This window comes from Alosa pseudoharengus, unplaced genomic scaffold (assembly GCF_046254945.1).
Source record: "Alosa pseudoharengus isolate Yale_2024_CS ecotype anadromous, Long Island Sound unplaced genomic scaffold, YU_APseudo_1.1 YU_APseudo_1.1_scf_11, whole genome shotgun sequence".
In the NCBI taxonomy this organism is placed as follows: Eukaryota; Metazoa; Chordata; class Actinopteri; order Clupeiformes; family Clupeidae; genus Alosa; species Alosa pseudoharengus.
The window spans coordinates 34,075,359-34,088,938 of NW_027468576.1; the positions used below are offsets into that span (position 1 = coordinate 34,075,359).

The following is a 13,580-nucleotide window of genomic DNA, read 5'->3' on the forward strand; positions in this document are numbered from 1 at the left end:
CAGCGCTCGCTTGCTTCTCTGAAATCACATCAAGTCAACACAGCCCGGAGGCCAGGCTGTATTTATGGAGAAGAACAACGTAGTAGTAGCCCTCTCTAACTCAAATAACGCGCTATTCATGATTTGATTACATGATGTTAACATCGACATAAAAGAGGTATACAGAGTATCGCTAGCACCCATTATCCGTTCTGATGAACTAAAACAGAAGCTACAAGCAGCAGTCTGAACTTCATGATGTAGCGCATAATTCTACTGTTGTTTATGCCATGAGGAAACCTACTGTTTTACATATTTGCTCTGTGGGGGACAATAAACACCATGAGAAATGTAGCTATAGTAAAACTCCCTGCAGTTGTCTATTAAGATTTAAGGTCTAAATGAAAGTACCGGTAGCCATAACAGCACTATATTATCAGATTAGAGAGTGATCACCACTAGGTGGTTTTGAAAGCCTCCTCATCCCATACTATGACATCCTTCACAACACTCTGCTGAGATCATTCTGGGAAACCGTAAATGGGTGAAACACCAAGGAGGGGCCTTTTACACCGCATCCTCCACACACTGGACAAAGGGACAGAGAGCAAAGGGTCAGCTTACATTAGCTTTCAGGCAGTTTAGTAAAGTGTAACCATTTCTTCTCGCACTATTTCTTGTAGCCATTGCTCTGATTTTTCAGAGCAGCGAAAAACGTCAGACCGCAGAGCGGAATATAACGTTCATTCTGTTTGGTGAACTAAGCTTTGAATAAAACTCCAAAAACCAAAAAACCAACTTGACCTCTCACTAGGGCTGCAACTAACAATCATTTTCAGAGTTGATGAACATACTAATTATTTTCTCGATTAATCAATTGAATCTTGACCGATAAAATGCCAGAAAATGGTGAAAAAATGTTTATCATTGTTTTCCAAAGCCCAAAGATATTTAGTTCACCATCTTAGAGGAATAGGTAAAGCTGAAAATATTCAAATTTAAGAAGTTACAATTAATGAATTTTGATGCATTTTCTTAAAAATAACACAAACGGATTCATCGATTATCAAAATAGTTGCCAATTCATTTAATGGTCAACCACTAATTAATTAGTCAATTTCTGGTTGCAGACCTATTCTGCGTCCTACCTGCATGAGCAGAGTACATCATAAGCATGCCTACTGTACTGATAATGACTGGATGACTGAGTATGAGAGGGCCCTCATGATGTTTACAATACTGTCTGCCAAAAGCGGAGTGCTGCAAACTGACCTTCCAACACTGGGCATTGCACGAGATGCCCTCCAGCATGGAGCAGAATTAACCTTTTTCCCCAGTCCGCCTCGTAAATCTTTAACTCACTTTCCTCCAAATAACAATGTCTGAGCTTCCTGGTGTGTGTGGCATGGTGGGAGACGAGCACGTTTCCACTTACATGGGACGTCCCCCTTGTTTCTTTCAGTACCTACGGACGCCCTTAACAGAAAGTGATATGATGGTACTAGCAATTTACCTCTCTAGGCAAACCGAGAGATTAAAAATGAAGTAGGTCACATAAAGTGTGTGTGTGTGTGTGTGTGTGTGTTTGTTTTAAACCACTGTGCCACCAAACCACTATGCCAATACTCATTTTCCGACGGCATGATTACTTCCCCAGTGCAAACCCATTACGACGGCTGGATGCAATCAGCTGCAGGCGCTGAGATGAACTGACCAGGGCTTTCTGTTAGAGTTCCCAAATTAAATCAGATGATCATGCTTCCCACCACCCCAGAATAGCTTTAAATCAACACTGATCAATCAAGTTGATTGGATAACCCGATTTCTCCATGAATAAAAATTGGAAGCTCCCCCCGGTCCCCATGTGTTCTTATTTTTAAAAGTGTAACGTATGACAAAAAAAAGTGTGTGGCAGTCCGGTGACACATGTGCGCTCGCTTGTTCACACACACAAACGAAAGCGCTCTGGCTTTGACTCACGCGGCCTGGGTTTCCGTGTTGACACTTGGCCAAACTGGAGGTAAGGGTCTGATGAGATCAGAGCACAGGAGAAAACACAGAGTGAGATCAGTGGAGAGGAGGGCAGCAGCGGGCAGCTGCATCCTTTGACCCGCCCATTCTCTTTCGGTCTGACACACTCATTCATTCACTCACTCGCCACATACACAGGAACTCCCTCGCTCACTCTCACTCAATCTCTCACACTCACTGACACACACACACACTCTCTCACTGACAGACACACACACACACACACACACACACACACACACACACACTCCTTCCCTCTATTCCACACATGAGCATGTGTACTACGCACTCAGACAAACTCACACACATCGACTCACTCACTCTCTCTCTCTCTCTCAAATACACACACAGACACACAAAGCCAGGCAGTCTCGTCACACCCTGCCACCAGCTCATGGTAAGAGGAACAAAGCACAATGTGCCTCTTTTTTTCTCGCAGTCCTGCTGGAGGTCAGAAGGACAAATAAAGAGAACAGTGACTCGGACTTGGATCCCCCCCCCCACCCCTCCCGGACGTCCTTTACTGCCCGTTTCCTGAATCTGTGTGTGTCTCACCTGAGTTGCGGGAAGGAGGAGGAGCTACAGATGGCGTAAAGCCGCCGTTTGATTGGTCCGGTTCCGGGAAGTCAAAGACTGGCTTGGGCTTGGGGATGTATTCCCTGCGGGGGCGGGTCTGTGCCTCACTTATCCTGGAGAGGGGAAAAGCGTCAGCTTTCATTTCACTTAGACAACAAACACAGATGATGTGCCAGTTAGGAATAATTGCAGTCAAAGGTACAGTAGGCTAAGCAATGCTGGATGGCGGTAAGATTCATATAGGAAAGAAAAGTACCGTAAATGCTGAGGTAATACAGGATGTCTACAGGTATAAACAAGTGAAATTTAAGACTTTTTAAGACCTTTTAATACCACTTCTAAGTGAAATTTAAGACCAAACTTACGATGGAAAAGTGGAAATATACAGTACTCTTTCCAAGTTCACACACTGATGTCTGTTCAAAATGAACAGTAGGCCTATGGTAAAATGACAATCAGTTTTCAATTATTTGACCTCGTTGCAAGAATCGTTCGTTTAAATGTCGTTACCTCTTAGCCGCCCAACGGGTTGAAGCGGAGCAACGTTATCGATTGGTTTCAGTTTCTCGTGCACACGTATGCATTAAATGAAGGCTCATACACCCACATAATTGTATGACTATGTTTGATGACACCAAATTATCAAGTATTTCTTCCTGATTGCCGAAACGTTTGTTTTCTTGTTTTCTGTCAGTCTGCGGTTTCTTGATCAATTGCTCAGCAAATTAGCAGACGAGTGACAGAAGGACCGGGCATAATTAGGCTCCGCGGACCAGCAGTCCTTGTAGTTTGAGAAACGCTGATGTAGGCCTAAGTGGCTATATTGCCGTTAGGCCTACAGTACTTCACAAGACCCATCCAATCTGAATTTAAGACAATTTAATACTTTTTAATGCCTTATTTTTAGGAAAAGTGATATAAGACTTTTTAAGACTTTAAGGACCCGCGGCCACCCTGTAATGCAAAACACTATTCTGGGATTACCCACATGAACCAAGCAATAACTGTGCAGATAACAAGATAACAACACACAGACAGACAGACAGACTGACCGACAGACACACACGCACACACCTTTCTTTGAGTTTCTCTGATAGTTCGTCCAGGATCTGCACAGCCTGCCGGTGATACTGCAGCTGAGACTCCACCAGGGAGGATAGCTGGCTCACCTGCTCGATCTGCTGACGACCACACACAGATACAAACACGCGTGCACACACACGCACACGCACACACACACACAAACACACACACACACAGTTACGAAACATCTCATTACACAAATAGGCAACACAGTGGGCACACAAAACTTCCCTGTGGACACACACATATGCACCTTCACATATAGACTATTAAGTAATCTGAGCACTGACTGGCTAATGGTTAACCCCAATTAAGTAATCTCAACCAAGGTCCCAACTTCCTTACTGTGCAACATCACTCTCATACAGGCAGTGCAAAATAAAACATTGAGAAAAACACAAACACTTTCCATACAAAGGGGAGATCAATGGACAACAGAGAGGTTTGATTACTAAAGGTTGTATTAGCGATTTCAGGCCCAAACATAAATTATCACATTCATCTAATCTTTCCTAATGATCCGCTAGCTGTCTGGCCCATAAGCAGGCCGTCAAAAAAACGCATCTCTGTAGGCAGCCTTGGCTCCGAGATCTGTACACAAAAACAATTGCTTCCAACAAGGGTTGGCAACCCACTCAAAGGCAAAATAAAGTGTTTCAACCAATAACCGACGAGATGCGCGTTTAGGAGAGTTTTACAGTTTTTTCTGATTGCTTAAGCACATTTTTTGTAACTATGGCTTTTTTTGCAAAACTCTACACACAAATGGCAAAACCTCTCACCCGTCAGCAAAACATTGTAGTTCTCTTGCAAAAGCTAACACACCTTGCTTAACTCTTCACACCTTCGTAAAAATGGTGTTTTCGTATCTAACAGTAAACACAAGCCATCACAATAGTAAGCACACAATGTGCCAACTACACACTGATGGTATGAATAAAAAACACATCTGGCTTTTGCTTTCTCTGTGCACAAGGTAGACTATGTCAGTTTGAGGTCATACTTTTGTCATAGTTCTGTAAACATACAGGGATCCAAACTTCAAGTATTACTGTAGTGTTTATTTACACACATCAAAACAAACACAAGTGTCAAAACACAAAATAGCATATCACTGAGACAAAACAAATCAGTCTACATCGGGTCGTCTCTCTCAAAATTCTGTCTACATCACATGCAATGTCCTAGTCCAAGGCACCGGGAAAAATATATTCTGGAATGACGTATCCAGACCTGACATGATAATATCCCCACATGTAGACTGTTTTTTTGTCTGTAAAAGGGCTATTTCTTTCTCTTTTCACTCTTCCTGCTCACTCCATTGTACCCATTGTACATTACCTGTGGCTTATTTATAGTGCTTAGGCTGATTGCAAAGTGAACTAATTATCTAAAACAGTTTTCACATGAGAAAGTGTGCCAGAAAGTTGGCAAAATAGTGTAAATAATAGCCATTGTGCCTACAGTTGTGCAAAGTGTGTGTTACAAAATTGCAAACTGAGTGCAAAGCAGTGTTTGTGCTTTTAGTTTTGCGAACTCAGTGAGTGGTTTTGCCATTTGTGTGTAGAGTTTTGCAAAAAAAGCCATAGTTACAAAAAATGTGTTTAAGCATTCAGAAAAAACTGTAATTGCACGGGAGGGAGGGGGAGGGAGTAGCGAGCTAGCGCTCTGTTTTGTTTGAACATCAACAGAACGGACGTATCCCCGCTATCGCTGATACAACCTTTAAGATTTTTCGAACAACGTATAAGCAAGGGATTATGTATAGAACGCCGGTCATTATTGGGAATATAAGTCCCTTCAGGGCGGAACAAGACCCCTTCGATGGGCGTCGGGCTCCGGTTCGCCCTGTCGGGACTTATTTTCCCAATCGCTGTTAGAGGGCCAAAGAAAGTTGGCTTCTTTTTAAACGGAACCGCTTGTTTCCTTTGAATGCTATAAAGGCATGACTACTGTCTATAGTGGCAACTGGGTGATAAGCGGGATAACGACCTTGAGGTGTCCTGTTATACGGAATTAATGGACTCGGGCGGAGGCAACTCCGCTGCGCGTCGAGGAGTTCTTTGCCCCTCGCCCTCGTCTATTAATTCCGTATAACAGGACACCTCGGCGGCCGTTATCCCTTATATAGCGCTTTGTTTACTGCCACCCGGTAGGAAAGGGACGCGTGTCGGTAGGCTACATCTCTGTATTTCATCAATATCAACATGTCAGGGATCAATAAAAGGTGATGATGAAACGTTATCCCATTGTTCAATATTTGATAGTCAGGTCACGGTAAGATGACTACATCCGTGTAATCTGTAGGGCACATCCGTCCTACAATATCTGTAGGGTACAAGGAAAAGATCCCTACAGCAGATGGCACCGTAATCCATCAGCAGAACAACATTGAGGAGGAAGAGAAAGGAGGAGGAACAGGAAGAAGAGAAGGAGGAGGACGACGACCAGGATGAGAAGGAGGAAGAAGACTAAGACAGAGGATAAGAAACAAGAGAATAAAGAAAAGGAAAAAAGGAGGAAGAAGACGAAGAAAACAGAAAGAAAGTCAAGCCCAACCCAGCCAGCCCTTCCCTCCCTCGCCCACAGGCAGAGCTCAGGGACTCACATCGGTCTCCAGCAGATTGTACATGCTGATCTCGGCCACCTCCTTGGACTCGTGGAACTTCTCCAGCGCCTGCTTCACCTCCTCGTCCGGGATCTTGCCCTGCCGCTTCTTCTTGTAGTCGTAGTCCAGGCGACGGCCCTCCAGCTTCTTCAGGTGATGCTGGAAGCCAGGGCAAACACTTTACATACATGACACCTTTACAATACTTTACAATACACATTTACATCTCTACCCTGAGGGACTTTGTGTCTTCTGTCCATTCCTGACTGTAAGACAAAATGAGTAGCGTACCTTAATTAAGCAATAAGCCCCAAGAGGCCGTAGGTTATGCTGATTCTACAACAGCTAAGGGACGTTGTTAGGCACGATGAGCTAGCGGCTGTTGTAGAATCAGCATAACCTACGGACTCGAGCGGCTTATTGCTTTTCTAAAACTGTTACTATAAATACCTGGCAAAGTTTCATAAAGTAAAGGTACAGCAACTAGAAATATAACGAGTCATTCCTAGATAATCATTCTTCCGCCAAGAAATATATTTCCACTATCTGAATGGTTGCCAAGCAACATCGAGACGCAGCTACTTTAACTTTTGTATCAAGTTATGGTAGTGCAGTAAACAGAATGCGGTCAAGGTGTATGTTTGTGCTGGATTTTACAACGGCATCGAACGTGATTCAGCCAATCACAATCAAGGACCGGAACTATCAGTTTTAGAAACATATATCATTCAATTGAGACTCAGAAAACAACAGGGTTTATAACTCACTTGGTAATAGCACTCTGCACTCTTTCCTTTTTGTTTGATGCAATAAAAATCTACTATTCTCAACAGTAGTTATCTGATGGTGTGCAAGATCCTCCTGGGCTGATGTTGCACATTGCTTACTGCCTGTGGCATATTGACACACTTGGAGCAACCACACTGACGCTAGTGTACTGAATAGCAGCACAGTGCTTGAAGTTGGTTCTGCTAAACCTGCTACATGAATTCATGGTGACATGACTGCTTTGACTTTCCATTGTTGCTGGTTGTGACTCAAAGGCAACTTCTGTGGAGACACACAAGCAACTTAACGTCATGACGTTTAAGGCGTGACGCTTGTGACTAACAGCAAAAAATAGACTGAAAAAACCCACTGTGTTGCTGGCTACTGCATGCAGAGCTGAACAGCTACACTGAGTTAGACAAGAGCCGATAGCAAATGGCACAGCCACAATACCCTAACTTCTTGAATTTCCCCTTGGGGATCAATAAAGTATCTATCTATCTATCCATCATCTAACTTCAGCCACCCTGCTTCCGCTGTAAACAGTGGGTGAGGAGAGAGGCAAGCATGACCACCGTAATTTTCAAACTATTAGCCGCGGTTTACAAATTGATTTTGCAAAATTTCTTCAGCTATGAGGTTAATACACGGGGGCAGTTAATATGGCATTAATATGGTTCTGTTTTTGTTTTTTTCCTTGCATAAAACACTGTCCTGCTGTTTATACACAATGCTAATACAAAGGAAATTACTGTAGATTTCTTAAAGGACAGGAAGTAAACAATAGGGTGGAGAGTATCAGTAAAAGACACCACAACATGATCTGTTTTCACACACTTTTGAAAACACTTTCAAACTGACTTGTGCCTAGGCTTGTCTACCTGAACTACAAAGTTCTCAGCAATCTCCAGAAAGACAGTCCACCTTAAGTTTATCAGTAGCCAGGAACAATAACATGCAAAGCTGATCTCTCCTGAAATAAAAAGAATGCTATGCTTGCCACTGTGTACACAATAGGTGATAGGTGAGTGTTTGAATGCATGTGCGTCTGTGAACGTGTGTGTGTGTGTGTGTGTGTGTGTGTGTGTGTGTACCTGTATTTCTCTAATGTCTTTGTCGTACAGGCCTTGCAGGGGATCTATGAAGTTCTGTTTGACATCGATATCAAGGGAGTCCTTGACCTCAGCAAGCCTCTTCATAGTTTCCCCAGCATCTACAAGAGCACCACCTAAAGCACAGACAGGACGTATAAGTCAGATTACTCAGTCCATACACAGCTTTATCATACTAGCACAGTACAGCTTTATCGTACTAGTACTAGAACACACACACACAGTGTGCTTAACCCTTAGAATCCTAAGCTTTTTTTAGGACATTTTCACTGCCATCATTTCATGTATTAGTACTAGCATTGATTTTATTTAGATTTTTAAAGAATTAAAATATAAAAAGCGTATTATAAAAATTCTTATATTTCGACATGTATCTCACCACAGCAAGCTCATAGCTCTACATGCATTTCATGTGTGTGTAGGGCAGACTGTCCTGAATCGGGCAATATAATTGCCATGTTGGAGGGATACTCTGGGGCTGAGCAATTTACAGAAATATGTGGTGTGTGATTTACGGAAATAAATGCCATTTTTTATTTAGTTATGTTAGCTTCATATCTGTGACACGAACTGATCTGACCTGACTTGACCCGAGGTTGCGTGTTAGCCTGCTTGCCTGGTGTATGCACTCATAATGATTCTCAACTTTTTAATGGATTGCCATGAACAAAGTAGGCAAAAAAGGTGTTTCTTTGTTGAACTAATTGGGATGCAATGTGAGCCTTGAATTGGATTCCATGCAGGAATTTGCTAGGATCTCAAAACCGGATTATGAACATGCTTTGCCATAGAGAATCACACGATAGCGTTGGATTATAAACATGCTTTGCCACAAGAACAGACAAAATGATAGCTCTGAGTGTCCTCTTTCATCTGACATGCGTGGCATATCTATCCGATCACGGGTCCGCGAGTAATTCAAACGAGAGTAATGGGTGTGCAGCGTTGGTTTGTGTACATGACGTTATTATTTTGCAGTCACTTCGTCTGTTTTTATAAGCCAGAAAGATCGATAAACATATCGATGCGATCACGGGTTCGCAAGTAATTCAAACGAGAGTAATGGGTGCGCAGGTGAACGCAGAGAAGTATAGACTGTAAATATGATGCAATTGGATTTAATTTCATGATTTTTTTTTATTTTCATACTTGATTGTACAGACAAGTGTTTAGTCTCGTTGGAAAGCCCCACTTCTGCTCTGTCACGCAATAAAGGTTTTATCTCGCTGTGATGAACAGTTTTGGAGAAGAAGAACAGAGAAGAAAGGGTGTGTTTTTTGACGCACTTTGCGTCAATCGGGTTCTAAGGGTTAAAATAATCATAAGATGAAGAGCACAAAGTACGACATTTAGCAAAACACTTAAGACCCTTATCGGCTTCTCTTACAACACACACCCATATACAAACACACGTACACAGGACCATTACAGACCACATTTCCAATAAGAGAAAAGCCATGGTATTCTTTTTATCTAATCACAGGCTGCGGCCTACATTCTATCCTTTTTTTATATTTTTTTACATTTTATTTAGCACTTGTAAAAAGACAGAGTCAAAGAAGAAACAAAGAAAAGAAATCAGTGCAGGAAGAGGCAGTAAGCCCAGACTGGCTTATATGAGGCCTCCACCTAAAAAAGTAACATAACATAACATAATAAGAGCCACAACAAAAGTATCAAAACAATGTAAATTTAAAGAAGAAAAAGGAAAAAAAGAAGAAAGAAAAAAGAATGGACAAACAGTGTAAGCACTACAGTGGAACAAACAACTATGACAGAAATCTTCAGGAGAACGAGCTATAGACCAGCGATTAAATTAGCCTTTAGGCATCATTTAGTAGTATAATAATTCAAGGCCAGATGTGATTTTTTCCCCCCATATTTTATAACGTATGGAAAATTGACCTTGTCATGTTCTAAGTTGAGGAGGGTGAAAATCATTAGCTTGCCTCGTTACATACGAGTCCTACAGCCCAAAACCTTTTTCCTCATTCAAAGTTTTAAACTATGCAGTAACACCTCCATAAATATACATTTCAGCTTGATTTCACCAGGAGTGTAATTTGCAAAGGACCAAAGAGCAGGAAAATACATGGCATGGCACAGCGCTGAAACTGATACAACTAACTGCTAAAGGCAAGTTATAAATAATGTGTCGATATAAGTGAGATTAAATTAAGATTAAAAGTAGATCTTCATGAATATATAATTACCTCGTCATAATTATATGACCATTCACAAAAATGTTTAGGTGGCATTATCCGAACTTTGACTCATAAATGTTGGTTCCATTGCTATATCGGTGGCTGTACTTGGCTGAACACACATACACCTAGTGAGGGGTTCCCACAGTTTATTAAAGATAAAATTCAAGAACTTTACAAGAACTTTCCAGACCCAATTCCTAAAATTCAAGGATTCAACACACCATAGTTTGAGACGCAGGTCAAGGTTAATTACTGTTACAACAATAGATTTTACAATTGAAATGATCCGGCTTCACAGAAGCTCACAGACAACAACGAAACAGAGAGTGGTGCACACTTCTTAACATTTCTTAAAACTGTGTTGTGTTATAGCGATGGTCTCTTGCAGAATATAGACATTCATTTCAAGCACATTCAATAAAACTATGTGTATTCATGTTGGTTTTCAAAAACCTTCAAAGGATTCATATTTCTCAAATGCACTAACCATGGATGTGAAGGACCGTGGGAACCCTGCAAAATACATGCACGCTCGCACGTACATCCGCGCACACACACACACACACACACACACAGCTTGAACGTACCAAAGTTGGTTTCATCTCCAAGGTCGCGTCCATACTTGACCATGCACTCCCCTAGCAAGCCCTCTGCCTGGGGGTAGCCCGGGCTTTTCACCTGCCCACGGATCTTTGACATGGTGTTCAGCATGGACAACTTGGCCCGGGACGCTGTGGAGTTAACCCCCACACACACACACACAGAGAGAGGTTATAGAGTGAGGAGAATGCAACAGTGGCCTGAGTCACAGGACATGAACTTTCATCCCCTGACAGCACGCTGGAACAATCTGAGGTCCCATCTGCAGCTAATCTGGCCCAAATATTGAGTCCAAGCTAGTTGAATGGACATTCCTACTCAGAGCGACACCGTTTCTGTGACAAAACCACAGAGGATAAAGTAAACTATTTGATGGGGATGTATTTTTCTCCTCCATAGTACTGCTCCACAGATTAAAAAAAAAAAAAAAACATTAAGTAAATAAATAGGCAGGCACAAAATGTGCTTATTGTATGTAGTCCAATAAAATAGGAAGACCAATACAGGCAAGAATACTGAATGCATTCATTCCATCCTTCTCTGGTACCCAGTCTAGGACATTGGTGTCCCAACAGGGAGCTGCTCTCTGAGCCTGCTGCTGGGGAGTCTTACCTGGGTTGGGCTGCAGGTACTCAGAGGTTTTGGAGATGACCTCCACCACTGCTTTGCTGGTCACATCTGCTTTCTACAAAACACAGGCGGTGAAGGAGATTACATCAACTGGACAAGGACCACCACTAACACTGCACAAGGACACAGAGGACAACAACGTCACCATGGTGACCAGCAACAGCATTATGGATAGTCTTTTTGACAAACAAATACAGCATCTATTATCGTGTTATGATACGAACATCTTTTTGAGACATCTATTTCTCTTGTGAGGCCATGCAAACTTTAGCATATTTAGGACAGTAACTGTTGAGGCCGAGATGCACTGTGTGAGATTTATAGTTCTAACGAACCCAAGAGTGGAGAAACTTCCACACTGCGGGTACATACCTCTCAAAAATAATAAATCATTCAAATAAATCAACACCATGAGGAGCCCAGATAGGGTGTCACTTTATGATGTCTTGAGTCCTTAAAAGTGATGAATATTATTTTTTTTATTACATAATCGTAAGGAATGAGCATTTTGTCAGATTTTTTCTTTTTTTTTCCAAAAAGAGGAAAAAATGCTAACGACCTGCTGAGCGGCCCACAGAGTAAACTTTAGGAAGGGGGGAAGGGGAATGAGAAAACAGCCTGTCACTACTCTCTCTCCCCACCCTGCCCTGTGCAGAGACACCAGCACCAGCACATCTGCAGCCATGCTAGATTTAGGTTAAACTTTTCCTGGACAGGGCCTACATTCATGACATGCCTGAATGCGGTCACACAAGGGCTAGCAGCCGTTTAGCTTAGCTTAGCTTAGATTGTTTCTCTTCTCTTTCTCTTGGTGATAGCATGTTGTGGAACAGATATAGTGTGGGGTGCATGGAACAGTGATCTGGTGAAAGATTCAGAAGTGGAGCAGATGGCAAGATCTAATCACACACAGCCCCGTCATAAAGAGAAAAACAAAAACAGGAGATGCCATATAGGGGCATTGTAAGGTTTTAAACTTGACTTTAGACTTCATGACCTGTCTGACCCAGTTTACAGTGAGCTTAAAGTGTGACTTGAATTTGAGAGCAGAGAGAGAGAGCAAGAGAGAGAGAGTGCGAGAGAGAGAAAGAGAGAGAGAGAAAGAGAGAGAGAGAGTAAAGTGAGCGAGAGAGCGGGTGAGAGAGAGAGCGAGAGAGTGGAGAGAGAGAGAGAGTGAAGTGAGAGAGAGAGTGGAGAGAGAGAGAGAGTGAAGTGAGAGAGAGAGAGTGAATGAGAGAGAGAGAGTGAAGTGAGAGAGAGAGAGAAGTGAAGTGAGAGAGAGAGAGTGGAGAGAGAGAGAGAGTGAAGTGAGAGAGAGAGAGTGGAGAGAGAGAGAGAGTGAAGTGAGAGAGAGAGAGTGAATGAGAGAGAGAGAGAAGTGAGAGAGAGAGAGAAGTGAGAGAGAGAGTGAGTGAAGTGAAGGCATTACTTAAGTGAGGGCATTACTTAAGATAATCACCCCACTACCTCCACCCTTCCAACAGAACACTGCTCCCCAGCCCCAGTCTGTTACACCATGTCTCCTGTTTGTTTTGTTTTGTTTTGTCCTGTCTTGGTTCTCCTATGCACGTGTACAGACAATGGTCTTGTATGGTTGTGACGTGCTGTGTGTGTGTGTGTGTGTGACGAAGTGTAACAATGTTTGTAATGTTTGTACATGTTTATATCATTTTGTATTTGTATTTTCTTTAATTATTATTATTCCTGTGAACGCTTTGGCAATGCATCATATGGTTTGTCGTGCCAATAAAGCATATTTGAATTTGAATTTGAGTGAGTGAGTGAGTGAGTGAGTGAGAGAGTGAGTGAGTGAGAGAGTGAAGTGAGAGAGTAAAGTGAGAGAGAGAGAGTGAGAGAGCGAGAGAGTGAGAGAGCGAGAGAGAGAGTGAGGTGAGAGAGAGAGTGAGGTGAGAGAGAGAGAAGTGAGAGAGAGAGTGAGGTGAGAGAGAGAGAGAGAGAGAGAGAGAGTGTGAGTGAGTGAGTGAG

At 42.4% G+C, this 13,580-nt stretch overlaps 1 protein-coding gene across 4 annotated transcripts in view; it reads right to left on the minus strand.

Annotated features, from left to right (window-relative positions):
* sh3gl1b (SH3-domain GRB2-like 1b) overlaps positions 1 to 13,580 on the minus strand; it is a 28,398-nt gene that overhangs the window by 3,881 nt on the left and 10,937 nt on the right. Inside the window, exons 3-9 of one of the 4 annotated variants that reach the window (XM_076278984.1) lie at positions 11,577 to 11,649; positions 10,952 to 11,095; positions 8,140 to 8,273; positions 6,278 to 6,436; positions 3,661 to 3,764; positions 2,566 to 2,699; positions 1,960 to 2,007 (exon numbers count right to left, since the gene is read on the minus strand). In XM_076278984.1, coding sequence (XP_076135099.1) covers positions 1,960 to 2,007; positions 2,566 to 2,699; positions 3,661 to 3,764; positions 6,278 to 6,436; positions 8,140 to 8,273; positions 10,952 to 11,095; positions 11,577 to 11,649 — 796 coding nt within the window. Of the gene's footprint in view, positions 1 to 1,959; positions 2,008 to 2,565; positions 2,700 to 3,660; positions 3,768 to 6,277; positions 6,437 to 8,139; positions 8,274 to 10,951; positions 11,096 to 11,576; positions 11,650 to 13,580 lie in introns of all 4 variants that reach the window. The other 3 variants (XM_076278983.1, XM_076278986.1, XM_076278985.1) reach the window with 3 other exon arrangements.